This window comes from Prionailurus bengalensis, chromosome A1 (assembly GCF_016509475.1).
Source record: "Prionailurus bengalensis isolate Pbe53 chromosome A1, Fcat_Pben_1.1_paternal_pri, whole genome shotgun sequence".
In the NCBI taxonomy this organism is placed as follows: Eukaryota; Metazoa; Chordata; class Mammalia; order Carnivora; family Felidae; genus Prionailurus; species Prionailurus bengalensis.
In genome coordinates, this window is record NC_057343.1 from 144,758,988 (window position 1) to 144,779,299 (window position 20,312).

Here is a 20,312-nt window from a genome sequence, read left to right on the forward strand (position 1 = left end):
AGGATGGGAGTGAAGGAAAGGACCTAAGAAGTTTCTGGTCAGGTGCATTTAGGGCTCTTCCTACTTGGCCTGGCTCACTGAGCTCAGAAGGAAGAAGGCTTGAGGGCCATATCAATCACCTGTCCTTCCTTCTCCAATGTACATTTGGTTTCAGAGGCCCCTCCTCCACAGGAAACAAGAACCTCTCTTTCTTGTCCCTCTCAAAATGCCAGTGCAGAGGCGCCTGGGTGGCTTAGCAGACTGAGCATCTCTTGATTTCAGCTCATGTCATGATCCCAGGGTCATGGAATCTAGCCCCACATTGGTCCCCACACTGAGTGTAGAGCCTGCTTGAGATTCTCTCTCTCCCTCTGCCTCTGCCCCATCCCCTGCTTGCATGCGCTCTCTCTCTTTCTCTCTTTCAAATTAAGGGGAAAAAAAGAACTTTTAAAAATTTAAAAAAAAAAAAAAAAGAAAGAAAGAAAGAAAAAAAACAGCAGAGGCACCTGGGAGGCTGGCTCAGTTAGTTGAGCGTACAACTTCGGCTCAGGTGATGATCACAGAGCCTGCTTCAGATCCTCTGTCCCCCATTCACTGCCCCTCCTCTGCTCACACTTTCTCAAAAGTGAATAAACATTTATTGAAGGTGGGGGGAGGGGCACCTGGGTGGCTTAGTGGGTTAAGCGTCCGACTTCGGCTCAGGTCATGATCTCATGATTCATGGGTTTGAGCCCCACATCGGGCTCTATGCTGACAGCTCAGAGCCTTGAGCCTGCTTTGGATTCTGTGTCTCCCTCTCTCTCTTCCCCTCCCCTGCTTGTGCTCTGTCTGTCTCTGTCTCTCAAAAATAAATAAATGTAAAAAAAAAAAAAAAATGGGCGGGGGGGAGCCAGTGCAGATTACAGGTGGGGTCAAAACCTCAAAGTGTCATCATTTGCTTCCAGAGAAGTTCCATCTTGATTTAGTGGTGCAGGTCAGTAGACTTAAATCTCTCTCAAAATACCTACCCTCCCCATTTGGGAGTTGTTGTTTTGTGGGGGTTTTTTTTTGGTCACCCTACATTCTGAAATGGATTTTTAATCCCCTAGGCATCAAGTATCTCAAGACCATACCTGCTTGAATTACATGCCTAATGACATGAATGTCCTGCAGTAAAATGGCTCCTCCATTTAAGATGGGAACCATGCTCCAGGAGAAGACAGAAGTCTCGCCCCACTCCACCAGCACAGCAATTTCCTCTGAGCCCAAGTTCTCACGGGAAAGAGGAGTTTGCCTAGTGACACAAGGCAGCATGAAGTGCGGCCCCGCGGCTCCCTGCAGTTCCCTCTTGGTCAATTTTAAACACAGGCCACCTTTTGAAACCAAGGCAAACACTGAAAACAACTGAATAGGAGGGCTGCCCTCGTGTTCTTAACCCCAGCAGCCCCCGTCCCTTGCACATAAAGGTGAGAATGCCGGGTGGGAGGCAATTATACACTCCCATCTGGGCAGTTAAAGCACACACGCTTTCTCCTCTTCCAGTCACATCCTCAAACGTTACCACAGCCCAACAAAGTGGGGGAAGGACTGCAGCAGAAGCCCAGTGTGTGTCCCCACAAGGGGACCTTTCAACGCCCGCCCTCAAGCATCGCCTGAGGATGAGGTCAGCCTCTACTCTATAGGCTACAAACAAGCTGACTTTGTGACCAGCTGGCCTGCCCACTATGAAGCCCTAAAGATGGAAAAGGATTGGTTTCGCCCACAGGGACCTCATTCCTTATGCAGAAAGCCCAGCCAAACCATTTTTAAAGAAGTACATTCAGGAGACAGGCATAGAAACATTTACAAGAGCCAGTGTGAGGTGTCCGGGCAGCCCCTTCTCCCTCTCGCTCTCTCCCTTCCTCCGTCCCTCCCTCTGCAATGACCCCAAATCACACTGTACATACACAGGACTGCTGGGCTCACCTCCCTAAATATCCATCTGTTTTGACAAGGACATACTCTTACTCAAGAATTGATAATAGCTTCCAACTGGCCATCAGACCACGGTCAAATGCCTAACTTTGGCAATAAAATTCCCGCAAGGTCATTTTACCTCCCCATCTCTCATCTCTGTCCTTCTACACGTGCCTCGTCCTTGTTCTCTTCCCTCCTGTCAACCTACACAGCCAATCACTAAGAACGCATTCAGCCTGGGTTCAAATCCCAACTGTACCCCTTAGAGCGGGAGACCTCGGATAAGGTACTTAAAGGATGCAATGCCTCAGTTTCTTCATATGTAAGGCAGGAATAATGCTTAGCTGAGTGCAGCAGTGATGAACCGAGATAATTCAGGTAAAATGCTCAGAATAAAACCTGGTGCGTGGCATTACCCAGTAAATATTAGCAATTAAAGTACTCATTATTCTCACACAAGTCACTTCCATGAAGCCTCCCTTAGTGATACCACTCCCTTAGTGAAACGCTTTCTGTTTCTTAAATGTTCTACCAACACTGAGAAACCATACATGCTAGCTGGAGTTGTCAGGGACTATTTCATGGGGCAGGTTAGTTGGATGGCAATCAAATATTAAAATTAGTATTATGAAAGTTATATCCTAGGTGGAGCATCTGACTCTGGATTTCAGCTGAGGTCATGATCTCATGAGCATGGAGCTGCTTAAGATTTTCTCTCTCTCTCTCTCTCTCTCTCTCTCTCTCTCTCTCTCTCTCCCCCCTCCCCCTCTCACCCACTTGTACCCTCTCTCTCTAAAATAAAATTAAATTTAAAAAAAGAAAGTCATGTCCTAAAATGTATACCGGTGGCTCCCAAATGAACCCTACCTCCAGTAATGTTGCTCATGGGTTCACCACTACACATTTGTATACTTTCAGGTTTTGTTTCTTGGATCCAAAGCTAAATTCTACCAAGACTGAAAACTTCTTAAGGGCTGGAAATGCACCACAGACAACTGACACACACTGAGAATTCCTATCACAACCACAATGGATCCTCAAACCGATGCTTGCTGAATTGACAAAGAGAATATGACGTTACCTGAAAAACAAAGGTAATAAAAGGGAGATGAAATGCCCTTTCAGTTTTCCTCCTCTCAAACGTCCTGCCACAAACATACAAGATTAAACCATGGTATGCGGAAGACAATTGCTGGTAACTACCACCAAGGTGCAGTACAGCCTGATGTAGCCTAACGAGGTAGTCTTAGCTCTGGGTCTCCCCACCTCCAAATTTCCAAAGCGCTTCATGCATCCTCTCATATGGCACTGACTAATTTCCCCCTTGTTCTATGCCTCAGACGACTGATGGATGATAAGCTCCATTTCTCACAAGTTTGAATGCCCCAGATCTCCCACTGCAGTGCCTTACTGAGGAGACATCCAATGTTTAAAGCACGGAGCAGCTGGGTGGCTCAGGGGTTAAGCATCTGACTTTGGCTCAGGTCATGATCTCATGGTTCATGAGTTCGAGCCCCACATCAGGCTCTGTGCTGACATCTTGAGCCTGGAGCCTGCTATGGATTCTGTGTTTCCCTCTCTCCTGCCCCTCCCTTGCTCTCTCTCTCAAAAATAAACATTTAAAAAAAAATTTTTTTTTAACGTTTTATTTATTTTTGAGACAGGGAGACACAGAGCATGAACAGGGGAGGGTCAGAGAGAGGGAGACACAGAATCTGAAACAGGCTCCAGGCTCTGAGCTGTCAGCACAGAGCCCGACGCGGGGCTCGAACTCACGGACCGCGAGATCATGACCTGAGCCGAAGTCGGCCACTTAACCGACTGAGCCACCCAGGCGCCCCTCAAAAATAAACATTAAAAAAAAAATTAAAGTAATCGGGGGAGAAGTGCAGTGTCACAGGTTTTGACAGTAGTTTCCCCAAATTCCAGACCATACATTCGCAATTATAAAAGCAAGGCCCAATGGGAATGAATGCAAGCTGGTGCAGCCACTCTGGAACACAGTATGGAGGTTCCTCAAAAAACTAAAAATAGAACGACCCTATGACCCAGCAATTGCACTACTAGGCATTTATCCAAGGGATACAGGTGTGCTGTTTCGAAGGGACACATGCACCCCCATGTTTATAGCAGCACTATCCACAATAGCCTAAGTATGGAAAGAGCCCGAATGTCCATCGATGGATGAATGGATAAAGAAGACGTGGTGTGTATATATATACGATGGAGTATTACTTGGCAACCAAAAAGAATGAAATCTTGCCATTTACAACTAATGGAATTAGAGGGTGTTATGCTAAGTGAAATTAGTCAGAGAAAGACAAATATATGATTTCACTCATATGAGGACTTTAAGAGACAAAACAGATGAACATAAGGGAAGGGAAACAAAAATAATATAAAAACAGGGAGGGGGACAAAACAGAAGAGACTCATAAATATGGAGAACAAACAGAGGATTACTGGAGGGGTTGTGGGAGGAGGGATGGGCTAAATGGCCAAGGGTCATTAAGGAATCTACTCCTGAAATCATTGTTGCACTATATGCTAACTAATTTGGATGTAAATTTTAAAAAATAAAAAATTAAAATTAAAAAAAAAAGTAATGCACAACAGAAAACTTCAGAGAGCCTAATGGATAAGAATATGTCAAGTGTTTCTAAGGAAATGGTTGTTCTGAATCCCCTGATGTGGGACCCAAGGAATTTAACAAAAATCCCCTACCCCTGGACAAGCAGAGCAAGACTAGCTCCATTTTGTGCTACACCCACCATCTCATGTATGAGCCCCACATGACCTACTTATTGCTTAAGACACTCCCCCACCCTAGTCAAGCCACTGAGCACACCCTTACTGGAAACCGGCTCATATAGGAATGCGGAACCCCTAACCGCCAAAGAATGTAAACCCCACCTTTTGCCCGCAACACTTGCACACCAATTCTTAAACCCCGCCTTTTGCCCGCCAAACTTGCGCGCCAATTCCGACCAGAGTGATAGGCTAGTTCAAACTATAGGGTAAATTGTAATTCGATTGGCCACCTGCGTGTGGACCGACATGACTATGCAACTTTCTGTGTGTGTTACAATCTCATTGGCCACTGGCCCCTATAAAACTGCTACACCTCTTAACCTAGGGGTCCAAGTCCCTGCTCCGCTGTGTCGGGTATACTTGGGCCCAAGCTCGAGCTTGCAAATAAACCCTCGTGCGTTTCCATCGGTATCGGCTCCTTGGTGGTCTCTCGGATTCGAAATCAGGGGCATTACACTGAGAGTATCTTTAAGATAGCCTGTAGCTTCAGCATGAGGTTGGGGAAAAGAGACACTTGCTCGGGAGTTGTTCCTGGTGATGGCATCTCCACGTTGGTGGGGTTCCATCAGAGTGCTGGCCCTACCCTTCTCTCCCTCCTCATTCTGCTGGGCCCCGGGAAAATGGGGTTTGGATAGCTAGCCTTTGCTCTCCCCCTTTCCCTTAGACAAGGGCTGCCCCTGGCAAAGAGTGCCCCTGCCACTCTTCTCGGGAAACTGTATCTCTGCAGGGGAAATATCGCTCAGCCTAGGGGGACTGGGGCCTGGGTAGGCTCCCTCAGTGGAAAAGTCTAACTTGTTTGGGGGTTCAGTACTAGGAGGCCCACTTCTCTGCAGATCCAAGCCATACTCTCTCATATGAGCTTATGAGGGACAGAGGGTGATGTCTGGCATCCATCTACTGACACTTCGGTCTTTTTTGCCTATTGGTTCAGAGACTAAGAGGGGAAATGTTATTTACTGGGCTCCCTCAAAAACCCCAACACGTGCCCCTGTCATCTGGCTGATTAAAATGCCTTCTATGGGGAAAGTCCAGGAAAACGCCCTGCTTCATCAGCATCACAAACCAGGCCTACTTCTGCATACATTGCCCAAGAAATGTCTAAAAATCCACTCCTCACCCTTGGAGACACCCGAACCACAAATGACATGTCAGCAAAGTAAAAATCGCCCTACTGCCCACTCGTCATCATGTCATCATTTCCTAAGCTTTATCAGGCTTCCCAAGTAGGCCAAATAGAGTTTATTATAACAGCTGCTACTGGAGACACTGGAAGCCATCCTTACAACAAGGGAAAAGTACCAAGTCTACAAGAAAAGATTGTACATCTAGGAGGAACAGTTATAAACAAGGCATTGACCGAACACACAATACACCAAAGAACAGACTGTATCTGTTCTACTGCTAAAGTTCAAGACTTTGAATGGTTCCCCTGCTTGGCAGGAAAGCACTGAAGAGGCTTCAGGAAGGTCTGGAGATAATGAGTATACCCCTACCCACACCAGCGTGGCTGGGCCCCACCCTTTACAGGGAAAGTTTTCCCACACACTCTCACCAATCATCATCAAAAGAGAAGAGTTCAAAAGAGGCCACGGCGCCTGAGTGGCTCAGTCGGTCAAGCATCCGACTCTTGATTTCGGTTCAGGTCATGATCTCACAGCTTGTGGGTTTGAGCCTGGCATCGGACTCTGTGCTGACACCACGGAGCCTGCTTGGGATTCTCTCTCTCTCCCTCTCTCTCTGCCCCTCCCCTGCTTATGCTCTAAATCTCTCTGTCAAAATAAATAAATCCAAAGCATTAAAAAAAGAAAGAAAAGAAAAAGAAAAAGAAGAAGAGAAGAGAAGAGAAGAGAAGAGAAGAGAAGAGAAAAGAAAAGAAAAGAAAAGAAAAGGAAAGAAAAGGAGGGAGGGAGGGAGGATGAGGCAGACTTACATGCTCCTTCATTTCATTAGCTACGGTTTTTGACATCATGATGCAGCAGAGAAGGACGACCAGAATGAAGTACAACGCATACATGAAGCGGGTGCTCCGGGACTGTCGGATCTTGGGGCAGCAGTCACAGCAGAGGGAGCAGCCAGCGGACCCACAGCAGCAGGCCAACTAGGAAAAGAACACAAAACATCCTCTTAGAGCCACTGATTTACGGACCCATTAACCCCAGACCGCTGCAGGTCGACCTCCCAGGCTATCAGTCTTCTGAGCCATCTTGCCTACAGAACGTGCAGGAACAGTTTAGTGTGCAAATGAAGCTTTCACCAGAATTGGTCTGATATTGTCTTTAATAAAGAGAAGGGACTGTGGCTTGGGAGAGGCCCAATCATTAAAAAAGAAAAGTCACAGTTCACCTGAAGCACTATAATCATTACTCTGAGGGGAAACAAAGATTTCAGGGATCAGCTAAGGAGTAAGAGAAGAAGTCTAAAACCTAAAAATTCAATCTCTTGGTGATGATTTGGAAGGCACTTCAGGACCCTGCAATGGTTTGAAAACAACCATCACACTGTAAACATCACTGCCAATGAGAAGAGATCATAGGTATCAGACAAGAGGCTATAATCACATCTTACTTCATTTACTGCAGGAAACTGCCTTTGTAACACCACTCCAATAGGTCTTAGGGCTTAACCAGCATTAAGCTTAGGCACTCCCTTGGTCTGAGTGAGCCAAACTCACTTACCTTCCTTGAGATCTGCAGACCACTGGCCTGGAGGAGAGAAGGACCAGTCTTGCCCAGAAGAGAAGTCCTGACGACATGTGAAAATAGCTGCTGCTGGCGCCCACAAGCCTGTTGAAGGTTATGTCGGCATATGCAAACTAAATGCCTGGGCACCACCTTCTCCTCCAGGTAGCCCACCCCCAACCCCAGTGTCCCACACTTTCCTCTTTAAAACCCTCCGGCTTCTCCTGGATGAGAAGATGATCTTTGGGACCTTAGTCCGCCATCTTCCGAGGCTGCTGGCTTCCTCAGTAATGCCAACCTCTCCTTTCCCACCATCACCTGTCTCTCAAGTATTGATTTTTGAGAGGCGAGCAGCCAAACCAGAGTTCAGAACGGGTTCTCTGTCCAGTAACACCACTGTTTGAGCACTTTGTGTAGTATTTCATCATTTCACATGCTTATAATGGGTTCTCTCCATCTTACATTGTTTTCCAAACCATCTTCCTTGCAAGACTCTTCTGGAATCCTAAGGCTAGGCTGCTTTGTAAGATAAGCTACTCTACTCTGGGCGGGGCTAACAGATCACACGGGTGAGATCTAACACTACTGCTTGTATGGGGTCCTGATAGGCCACCTTCCTTCACAATTCACTCACATTCCCTATCCCTATGTCACAGACCTCTGTCAACCCATCTGTTCAAATTTCCCCCTCTCCTCCCACTGTCAGGGCTGGCTTTTCTCTGGGCCTTGCCTTCCTCCTCCTCGCCTCCCAAATTCTTTCCCAATTGTCTCCTTCGTTGCCTGCTAACTTTTTTTAGTTCTATGGTCTTAAATAACTAGTCTTACTGACTGCACTTCAAATTCAAATGCAGTAAGATATTTATTCTATTTGGGAAAGGAAATACTTTTATTTTCTTTTAATTTTTTAATGTTTGTTCCATTTTTGAGAGAGAGACAGAGCACGAGTAGGGGAGGAGCAGAAAGAGGGAGACACAGAATCCAAAGCAGGCTCCAGGCTCTGAGCTGTAGCACAGAACCTGACATGAGGCTCGAACCCACAGATCAGGAGATCATGACCTGAGCTGAAGTCAGACGCTTAACCAACTGAGCCACCCAGGTGCCCCAAAAGAAATATTTTTAAAGCAGTTAATCCTTCCCATGATAGAACATTCCCATAGTACAATCAACATTTAAACTATCTCCACAGAAGGGGGAAAATAAATGGATTTTATGTGTATATATAAATATATATACATATATATTCTATTTATATCATGTTTATTATATATATTTATATAAATTATTTTATATATTATTTGTTATTATTCAAAGGCAAATAGTAACAAAAGAAATGTGATCATGCAAAGTGTGAAATGAAAATCACACTGCTTACTTAGAGTAATCCTATCCTATCATTAAAGTCATGTGTCATTGTATGGATTTGACTTTTCAAACTTTTCTCATTTCACTCTCACTCTATATAGTGCTATGATGTTTTTTAAAACATACATATACATGTGTGAGTGTATCTGTGTGTATATATACAGGTAGGTGTGTGTACATGTACATGTGAGTGTATCTGTGTACATATATACACACACCTAACATTTCAACTGGAGCCCTCCCACTAGAGCAAGTGAGCAGCACTTGCTTGGGGCCTGTGCATTCAGGGTATAGCTCACAGGGCACTGTGAGAACTCATTCACCACGTCCCCTTCATTCCTCTTGGGAAGGCAAAGAAGGATACTTCTGCCGCAAGAACCATTCCAAAGAGGGTCACATGTTTTACTTCCACTGCTTTAGTTTAGGAGCATGTAAATCCCTAAGCAATGTGGAAAACCTTCATTCAGAAAGACTTACTCCTTGAGAGTTCTGGATAGCCCAGTTGGCTTTGGTTTGTCTAAACTAAGTCCCAACTGGAAAAAGAAAGAAATCTTGACCTGACACCGTCATTCAGTTGGTTTTCCCAACTCAGAAATATGGGAGCCCTAGCAGAATAGAGGAAACATATCAGAGACTTCTGTTAACTACAATAATTCTCATACTGTCCCTCAATAAATGGTGGAGAGAGAGGGGGCAGCAGTAAGGAAGTTTCCCAAATACTGAAGCTGTTGAAGCTGTGAAAAGCAGAACCCAGGTGTTCCTGAGCATGCTGCAGGGTTTATAACATCAAAGAAATAGAAGAAAAACATTAAAGCATAAAACTGGGTTTTATTATGTTTATTTATTTTTGAGAGAGAGACAGAACGTGAGCAGGGAAGGGGCAGACAGAGAGGGAGACACAGAATCGGAAGCGGGCTCCAGGTTCTGAGTTGTCAGCACAGAGCCCGATGCGGGGCTCGAACTCATGAACTGTGAGATCATGACCTGAGCCGAAGTTGGACGCTTAACCGACTGAGCCCCCCCTTTTTTTTTTTTTAATTCAGGTAAAAAGCGTTCTCTATCCTTTAACTAAATTTGGATTTCCACATCTTTCGGTAATATACAATACTTCACATACAATGTCACAGCCTGCTTTCCTTCCTTCTCTTTTGAGGTTTTAGGCTTACCTATGAATCACCGGGGGTTAGCAGAGAGATAGTCAACTGATTCCACTTGGACAAGCAATATTTATTTAAGTTTTAGAGCCCCCAACCAACATTTTGCCGCTCATTCTCCAGGCTCCAAGTGCAAAAACAGCTTCCCATCAAACTTGTACACATCTCTCACTACTACTAGAAGGCAGAGGTAGTGGTAAATTTCAATTCCTGCCAGCATGAGGCCACGTGCTGTCCTTTAGTGGTAGCTGTGCAAGGGAATGGTAAAACTTGAAAACTAGGAGGTCAAGAACACGCAGCTCCCTCTGCTCAATAAAGGAGGAGCTCCCCAAAGAACAAATACACTTGGCAGGTAGTCCCTAACACACAAAATGATCATGCTGTCGGAAACTCAACCATGCTACAATTGCGTTAGTAAATTGGGTGGGGGCTTACAGTGGATTTCTTCCATACAAAAGAACATAGGGCAATTTACTAAAGCTTATTTAGTTTATCATATTAGCTAACAAAAGCTAACACTTATTGATCTCTTACTCGCTGCAAGGCACAAATAGTATTATTAGCTGTTTTGTCACCCCAAAGTTACAGAGCCGAGACAGGGGCTCAGAGGGGTTAAGCAACCTAAGGTCAGAAGGCTGATGAGTGGGGGAGCCTGAATTTGAATCTGGTTGTCTCTCCTTGCTGCTGGCACAGAGAGGGTGAGCAGGACAGACAACGCTGGCCTGAAACTTTGGTTCCCTACAAGAGGGAAGCTGGCTGAGTGGGAAGGAGGCAGCAAGACAGGAAGCGCTTTTTCTTGCCTGCCCTTGGGTGTGCAGTAAGCATTCAACAAATATCTGAAGAAGGCATCTCCTTCTCTGTGCCCCTTTTGCTCTCGCAGGCAATCTCTGGCCTCAGTGGACCTGAATGATCCCGCTTAAATACAGCCCTGCCCCAAGCAGCTCAACACCCCCAATCACCAAGCTCCCTGAACCACCGCGTCCTACCCCACGTTAAAAGCCCTATTCCCAACCCTATGGAAATAACTAAGCCATTCATTCACTCAACTAATATTTATTATACTACAAACCTACTATGCACAGCATTAGTTCCTGGGAATGAGGCAATTAAAACAAGAGACCTTTTTCTTCCCTCGCTAAGCAAGAATACAAAGATATGTGTTAAGAACGACCATCTACGTGCCATTTTGGAGAGATAAAGGAAACCTGGATGTTCAATGAAAGAGTACTAACCACTGAAATTATGGTACATTCACATCACTGAATTCAATGCACTCACCACCATGATTACATAGTGGATACAGAAAAATTTATTGCCATGGAAAGATATACACAATGTATTAACTGAAAGTAAATAACACACAACAATATAGAGTATGAAAGCATTTGAGGTAACAATATACCCAGACCTAGAGCAGTAACAATAACAAAAAAAGGAATCTGAAAGGATATACCAATATGGCAACAGTCATTAATAGACCTGTAGGATTAGGAGTTAACTATGTTTTTCTGTATTTTCTAAGCTCTTTGCAACAAGCACATAGCTTCTAATTAGAAAAACATGACAACACGTTTCTATTTTGGAAGAAAACAAAACAAAGTTTCTGTTCTCACAGGTGGTAAACATTCAAATACTTATTAATTTAATCAGCCAATAAGTAAAAGAAAACTACTAATTTAGCTATATGAGAGAGAAAAGCCAGAGTGAACCATCTCTGTAACTGGGGGATAAAACCAGAAAATTCCTACTGTACTGTATCTTTAAAATTGGTTAAGATGGTAAATTTTCTATTTTTTACCACAATAGAAAAGTGATAATTCCTTAACCCTTGTAATATTTGTTAGTATTTAATACATATAAGGAAACCTCTACTTGGTGGAATTTGAAGCAAATAAAAATGAAACGACAAAAATTAAACAACTACCTAAAAGTTCAAGGAGTTGAACAAGAAGCTATACATTTGCCTAACCCAAAAATCTGCTCTTGTATTTCCTTCATCTAAAATTCTTAAGTTCTTCGGGGTGCCTGGGTGGTTTGGTTGGTTGGGCATAGGACTTCAGCTAAGACCATGATCTCACAGTTCGTGAGTTTGGGCCCCATGTGGGGCTCTGTGCTAACAGCTCAGAGCCTGAAGCTTGCTTTGAGTTCTGTGTCTCCCTCTCTCTCTGGCCCTCCCCTGCTCACTCTCTCTCTCTCAAAAATAAATAAACATTTAAAAAATTAATAACAATAATCAAAAATAAATAAAATTGTTAAATTTTTCTCTTTTGAGTTCAAGAATCCCTTAAAACTCCGAGGGTTTTACAATTCTGGCCATGACCGTGGGAACCAGATTCTGGGGGTTTGCCAGAAAGGAGTTTCTGACAGGTAGTTTCTCACGCAGGTTTCGACATACCAGAATATACTGGTTTCTACCCTTAACATCATTTCAGTGAAAAGCACTGTCAAGGGTCAGTGTCCTTCCTTAAATGGCACTGGGTACCCAGGGACTGAGTCTGAAACAGGCACGCTATGAACACACACGATGCCAGCGCTGGCTTCTGGGGATCAGTGGTACCTGGACAAAAATGTTCTCCCTGAGAGTCTCTTTTCTCACAAGGTTAGGGTTACGTTCAGCACCCAAAAAACAAAGTGGGAGGGGCCTGGTGGCTCAGTCAGTTGAGCTCCAACTTTGGCTCAGGTCATAATCTCGTGATCCGTGGGTTCGAACCCCACACCGGGCTCTGTGCTGACCACTTAGAGCCTGGACCCTGCTTCAGATTCTGTATGTCTCTCTCTCTCCACCCCTCCGCCACTCACACTCTGTCTCTCTCACTCTCTCAAAAATAAACAAACATTAAAAAAATTAAAAAAAAAAAAAGTTGATCAAGTTCTCGGTCCTCAGATAGCAGCTGGATTCTTTGACTCATTCCATCATGCCACCCTCCACTTATATCTCTTCTAAAAAACACCACATTTGATATAGTTCTGTAGGTCAGAGGACAGAATCTATTATGTTTAAGGTTAAAAGGTGAACTAACTCCACTTCCTGGCAGTTCAACAGAAAACAAACATTCCCGGGAGGCAGGTCAAACTCGGCACTAGGGCATTTTGGGGCCCTGTAAGTCTTTGTTGGGGTGCTGTCCTGTGCACGGTAGGATGTTAAGCAGCCTCCTGGGCCTCTACCCACTAGATGCCAGGAGCACCCTCCCTGTCTCCTTCACAAGTGGTGACAATCAGAAATGTCTCGAACAATTGCCTCCCCCCTTCTGCTGCAAACCACAGCTTTCAGGGTTAAAATCAAGAGCTATGAGGTCAGGCCATCTGGGTTCACACCCAAGCTTGAATACTGCCTGCTTATGTGGCCGTGCACCAATTCTTTACCACCCCCTAAGTATTAATGACCTCATTTGTAAAATGGGAATAAAAACATCTACTTCAAAGGACTGTTAGTAGGGTTAAATGAGACAATTCAGATAAAGTTAACACAGAGCCTGGCACAAGGTGATAGGGAAAAAAAAAAAAAAAGAGCCAGGTATACACATCATCAGTCCATCTGTCATGTCCCTCCTCCCTAGATCCCCATTCTCCTTGGTCCTTGAGGTTCTAAAGAAAGAGGTAAGGATGAGAGGGGGGTGGGACCAAATGATTAATACCTCTTTTATAGCAATGTTTTCATTTCCTGCTCTAACATGGCTGATAAATCCATCTGTTGGAAGGAAACTACTTTTGGGAATAAAGCTCCTGAGATCCAAACCCAGGAGAGCCTCCTAGCAACCTGGGAAAAAGCTGGACCACTTACATAGAAGCACTTCCCACCCACCAAAAGCTACAGCCGTCTTTGTACTTTGCTTCCAGTAAGGAACAAACAAGGCAGGCAGAACATTCATTTGCACCCACTGAAGCCACAAATACCGGCAGCAGAACAGACCTAAGAAGGAGGAGTTAAGCAAGTTCTGGAGGGAGAAGAAAAAAAAGTGTAAAAAAATGAAACCTTGAAATTCAAAATGGTAAGTGTAGGATGGGAAGAGAGGTGTTCATTTTTTAAAACTTTTTCAATCTTCTCATCAAAATAAGAGAGGAAAAATCCTGCTTGTTCTACTTATCAACAAGCAATGATTGAAACACAAACCCCAAAATTCGCCTAATTCTGTCATGGGGGTTATGTTGCAACGGGAAAAATCTGCCAAACCCCTTCCAAGAGGTGCCTCCTGCCAGCCTGATCCCCAAACCCCACCGAGTCACGGAGCACTTCCCAGGCTGGGGATGGAGGCCACAGAGCCAACCTGATGCAAGGATGTTCTGGGATGGAGAACAGAAACGAGCCTGTCTCAGCGGATCAGACAGCTGGGGCGGGGGTGACCTCAGAGCTCAGGTGGGTTGGCAGGGCACTCCTCTCCCCAACAAATGGAAGCCTTTGTGCAACTCCAATGTATAAAACGTACGGATGCACTATAATACTACAAATGTGTTTACGTGTTCATACACCAAATTTACCTAATGCTTACTGGCGACCAGGCACTACCAGGGGCGGGTGGTACAGTTCCTCATGAAGCTTGCATTCTAGTCGATTTAGGTCAAATTCAGCATTCCCCAGATTCTACCCAGCACTTAGGGTGAAAGCCTCTGGTCCAGTCCAGTCCTCTCATGTTGCTGATGTGAAATCTGAGGCCCAGAAATGTTAGGTGATTTGGCTCAAGGACAAATTCAGTGACGAGCATCAGTGGACCAGGAAACACACGCCACTTGAGACAACTGAGTACATCTGGAGGAGGGACAAGCCTTTGGATCCCACACCTCTGTATCTATAGTGCCAAAGACTAACGAATATTCAAAACAACTAAATGAAGTCCCCATAAATTGGTTTAAAAAAATTTTTTTAATGTTTTTATTTATTTTTGAGACAGAGAGAGACAGAGTATGAGCAGGGGAGGGACAGAGAGAGAGGGAGACACAGAATCTGAAGCAGGCTCCAGGCTCTGAGCTGTCAGCACAGAGCCCGATGCAGGGCTCGAACTCACAGACTGTGAGATCATGACCTGAGCTAAAATCAGATGCTCGCTCAACCGACTGAGCCACCCAGGTGCCCCTCCACAAATTGGTTTAAATGACACTGTTGACCACAGTAAGAAGGCAGTAAGGGTCTAAGCATCTAGTACAGTTTGAAAAGTTTCCATCACAAAACAGTTAAAATGAAAGGCTGGCACACGATGAGTTAACCCTGGGGTGGCCACAAAACTGAATGCTGTTGAACAGCCACAGGCTGTGGCTGGTAAGTGCCCAGTACCCTGTTACACCTCCCTTCCCCTCCCCTCCCTCCATTCTGAGAAGACAGAGAGCAGGAAGTCCCTCCCCCACCCCCAATCTCACACACAACCTAAGTGCAGGGTCAAGTGCTGGCCAGTCCTCTTCCAGGCCATAGAAAGGAGCCACTACTCAAGAGACACCTCTGACCCTCTGCACGCTGGCAAGATGCCTCTCTGTGAAGGTTAGTCTAGCTGTGCAAGGAAAAACCTGTATGCACCATCTACCTCGGGTTTTCCAGCAGTCAGGATTTCATTCGATCCTATTTTTTAAGATTCACAAAAAAGCCCAATGGAAGGTGACATCTAGAACCTCTTTGCAAGTAAATGAATACATAAATTGGAAACAAAAATGTCAGGCGTGGGGCCTCTGGTTTGGAAAGCCCGTGGGCGGACCCGGAAGGCTCCAGCACTTGGGGGCAGGAGCGAGGAGGGGGACAGAGGAAAGGCCCACGCGGCCTGGACTCTTCATTTCTCATGGGTAAACTCACGTCCCTCCCACTGGCCACCCTCCACCCTCTAATTGCCTCTATCTTTCAGGATGAAAGCCTCCTGGTTTAACAGCTTTTTCTTGGAGCTGAAGTAACAGCTGTACTGCTTTCCTACAGCTGAGAAAAAACTTTCTCGCCATTAATTCCACCCTTCCTCAGTCCTTCAAAACTTCAGGAAGCCTAATCAACTCTCCTCTCCTTTCATCTTCAAAATCTATCTCTGTCTCCCACTTCTAGCTTAGAGAGGAAGGAATGAATGGGTGTATGCCTTTCCCCCCCAAGCAAATATCTGCAGTTAATTGCCTTTTTCATTTGAAGTGCTGTGCAGATGCCCAGCGAATTTCATCACCACCCCCTCTTGTGAGCCTGGTCCTCATGACAAAGCCAGCTGGCACAAAGTCCGAGGCAGCATTTATGATGATGCTTTTCTTCAAGTATAGCTGCCTCGATGGTACCAACCAGCAGAGAAGCGTCATGCACGTGCAACTCCTCCCCTGCAACCAACCCCCAATTTGAGACGCGTGCTGTTGCTGTTCCTAAAATTTGCAGAAGGAACCAGGGCCAAATGAAGGAACCTATGAGTCACATTTTTTCTATCAAAATACCAACAGAAATGTAAATATTCTCATAAAGGGGACCCTACCCAGCTTTTGCCTTCTTATTTTCTACTCATCCGAGCACTGGTTATGTGACCAAGTGCAAGGTGGAGCAGAGGAGCCTAAGAGAGAGGATTCCCCTGGGGCATTCTTTTTAATGCAGGAAGTTACTTACTCATATTGGGAGTGGTGTTCCCTCTGCTTTTTAAAACTATAAAGACAGAGCTCTTCCATCAGCTCTAGACTGAAGTTACCCAGCATCAAATGGAACAAAATGGCCCACAAGACTAGGCTGACACACACACCAAACGAATGGTTATCCGGCTACAAGGTAAACAGGCCCCAGGGGTGGGCAGTTCAGAAAATGGACCTTAATTACTGTTATTTATTCAATCAAACCTAGCATTTCTCATCTAGGCAAAGTGGGTGATGGACCAAATAGAGGGCTCTTTTGAAGATTCTGGATCTGTCTCGCCCTTCCTTCCTTCACCAGAGAAATCCAAGGTCTTGTTGTTCAGGGAGCCCCAGGGGGTGGGACAGGTTGGGGCGGGGCTGCCAGTGAAGTGGGTACCCCCACCCTCCACGGAGACCAAGGAATCAGCACTGTGCCTGAGTTCCCAGGTGGGAAGCTGAGGGGTGAGGGAGGATGGCAATAAAGTAGGAAATAACTGAGAAACCTTTCTGGACCCAGACTTGCTGGTGATGGTGGGAGTGTAAGGGTTAAATTGTAGTGTAGGGCTAACCTGTAGCCTTGAAAAGTAACAGCTTTGGTTGACACTGTAGGCTAAGAGATAACAGCCTTGTTTTAAAAGGGGCGCCAGAGGCAGGGTCAAGGAGGTCAACTGGTTGTGGCTTAAGGGCAGAACTGTTTCCACCCCCATCTGGGAACTATTTCTTTTTTCTGTTCCCAGGTGATGATAAGACGATGTGGTCGACTATAAAAACTGTACCCCAGCTGTTCAAGGCTGCACTCTGATCAAGATCAAGAGTGTCAGTCCTGATCCGTCGGCCTTGCCTCTCGTTGCAATAAACTTTGCTGTGACAGTCACTGGTGCCCGTAGCATTCTGTTTCAGGAGTCGTGTGGATGCAACAGGAGGAGGCCTGGGGAAACTTCACCTACTCTCAATTAATTAGGTATACAGGCAGAGGGCAAGCAGAAAGAACACATCACAACCATTCATGGAATGGAATACCAGGAATCAGAAGGTGATATTTAGCTTGCTTTTTCATGAACAAACATGTTGGGATTTTATAGGCCATATATAATAATCATGTTCTGCTGTAAAAACTTATCTAGTTTTTCAGAATACTCCGTAAGGGACACCAGACTTTACAGAGGATCCCCACTCAGAGAACAAGTCTGAGAGTCAATGCTCTGATCAAATTAAAACTCATTTCACAGACTAAATTCCAGGTTACCCTTAGGCATCCAGGAGACCTTGAAATGAAGCAATCCAAAGCAGGAAAAACAAAACAAAACAAAAAGTAGTTGTCAGATATACATGGAGAAACCCGGAAGATTTAAACCTTTGATGATACAACTGCCCATTCAACAACTAGAAAGGAAGAAGGCGTGATGCAGAAATTCTAGCCAATGTCCAGTCTTCCCAAAGAAGGCAAGGCAGAAACTGGGGAAATACTGAGAAAACTTAGAACAAAATGGGTAACAGAAACCATGCTAACATAAGCAACTGACAAGTTTGTTACGAACACAATTTAGTGAGTTGAGTACCTATTCTGTGCATCATATACTTTACTCAACTCTTTACATGTTATAGAATTTAATGTTCACCATAACACTATGGTGTTATCCAGCTCTATTATGCATGAGAAAGTTGATCAAATAACAAAGACACACCCAGTAAATGAAAGAACTGGGGTTTCTGCTTCAGTTGGGTGCCTTCTAAGTCAATTTCTTCCCACTGCATTATAATGTTTAATTATCAGTGTAATACCTTTGCAAGGGGCTGGGAGGGTGGGGAAAGATGGGGGGGCTCGGTTAACAGGAACTGCCCCTTGGTATTCTACACGATGCATTTCTGGAAATTAAAGGCACAGCATGAGCAAGCCAGCAGGCATAGCATCTCAGCTCCCACCTTCCCTCTCAGCTGGTTACCTTTGCGTAGTACTACGCAACCTTATATGGCGGCCCTAGGGCTAATGCTTCCCCAAGCGGCTGCCTGACCAGCTTAATCCTACTGGCTGGATTAAGTTCCTTTTATAAACTGTCTTAACTTCATAAAACTAATCACACTGGAATTAGGTCTCTTGGGAATGATTTAGTTAAAATCTGTCCCCCTCACTAGACTCTATATTTCATCAAAGCAAAGACTGTCCATCTCATTCTAGGCAATGTCTGCAGTGCCTCGCCTGAGGCCTGCAACAAAGCAGGTGCTCTGTAAATATCTGTTGAATATTTCAGCTCATTGTCTACCAGGAGAGACAGAACTCTTATTGAAGTAACTGGTATGAGATGGACCGACAGAGAGCTAAATGAATGGTGCAGCTCCCCAAGAGGGAGATGCTACTTTGAACTGAGGTCATCAAGGATGCTCGCGAGACAGGTCGTGTTTTATTTTGCCTGCTTATTTGTTTTTTTATTAGCGCCAAATGTCTGGCATAGACCAAAGACAAATATAAAAATATTTCTACCACCTAAGAGAAGGCATTTGCTTCTTAATTTTTTTTTGTTTCATTTCATTTTATTTTTTTCAAGTAAGCTCTATGCCCAACATGGTCGGCTTGAACTCGTGGCCCCAAGATCAAGAGTCACAAGCTCTACCTACCGAGCCAGGCAGGTGCTCCTCTCTTTTCATTTTAAAGATTATAACGGCAGGTAGGCCTATTATGGAATCAGAACTGTGTGAATTCTATGTTCCAGGGGCCTGTACCCTGACTTCATTCACTCGCAAGGGCTGAACTCTTTGCTGAGCCCTGTACTTACTTCCCGCATAAGGCTAAACGCTCCATTCTTACACTCCCATCAAAGGGTTACACTTGGGGATGCCTGGGTGACTCAGTTGGTTGAGCGTCCCGACTCTTGGTTTTGGCTCAGGTCATGATCTCACCATTCATGAGTTCAAGCCCTGTGTTGGGCTCTGAGCTGACAGTGCAAGCCTGCTTGGGATATTCTCTCTCTCTCTCTCTCTGCCTTCTCCCTCCCTCTCGCTCAAAAAGAAACATTTAAATATATACATATGTATGTATACATATAAATTTTTTTTCAAGGGTAACACTTGGATCATGCCTTCACAAACTTCCTCTTGTTCTATCCTGTTAACCACCCTACATGATGGGCAGGCAGAGTAGCATTATTCCCATTATAGACTTGAATGTAAAGCCTAGGTAAGTTACATCCTTTTCGGAATTCATTCTTATTCTAACATAGCACAGTGCAAGGATAAGGGTAATGAGCAGCAAAACCTTGATGGCACCAAGGAGAGAGTGGAGATCGCTAACACTAGAAAAGGCAGTTGAGATAACTTCAATACTGCCTTGAGAGCATAGGGTTATTTCCTGTGCAGGTATAATATGCAGTTGCATATGTAAGCATGTTTGTGCACGGAGCACGTGAATTCAAGAAGGGCAAACAAACTTTGCAGCAAGTTCCACAATTTAAGCAGAGAATTCCATAACTTAAGGCAGAGAATTATATGCTGCACTGCTACTAAACACTGATAATTAAAGATGAGACTGTCTCAGGCAACCGGATCCTTCTACCCTGTACTCATTATAAATAATACTTACCTACCATTTCTTAAACACTTCCTCTGTATCAAGACACTGCAGTAAGGTGCTTCTGTGACATTCCTCCATTTAATCTTCAAAAGAGCCCTATGTTGTAAGTGTCACAATCCTCATCTTACACATGAGGAAACCTGACTTTCTGATTTCAACGACCAGGAGGATTCCAAAAACAGTTCTGCTACATCATCACATCTCCAGGAGACCTGGAGTGCAGGGTTTTGAAGCCTCCTGCACCTGACCCCACAGAAGTACATAAAATCAAGAGACGGTAAAGCA

At 44.8% G+C, this 20,312-nt stretch overlaps 1 protein-coding gene across 1 annotated transcript in view; it reads right to left on the reverse strand.

Moving 5' to 3' along the window:
• The window catches only part of SERINC5 (serine incorporator 5), a 103,484-nt gene that overhangs the window by 55,063 nt on the left and 28,109 nt on the right, over positions 1–20,312 (reverse strand). The window contains exon 2 of the mRNA XM_043592961.1: positions 6,656–6,823. Within this exon, the coding sequence (XP_043448896.1) occupies positions 6,656–6,823 (168 nt within the window). The remainder of the gene's footprint in view (positions 1–6,655; positions 6,824–20,312) is intronic.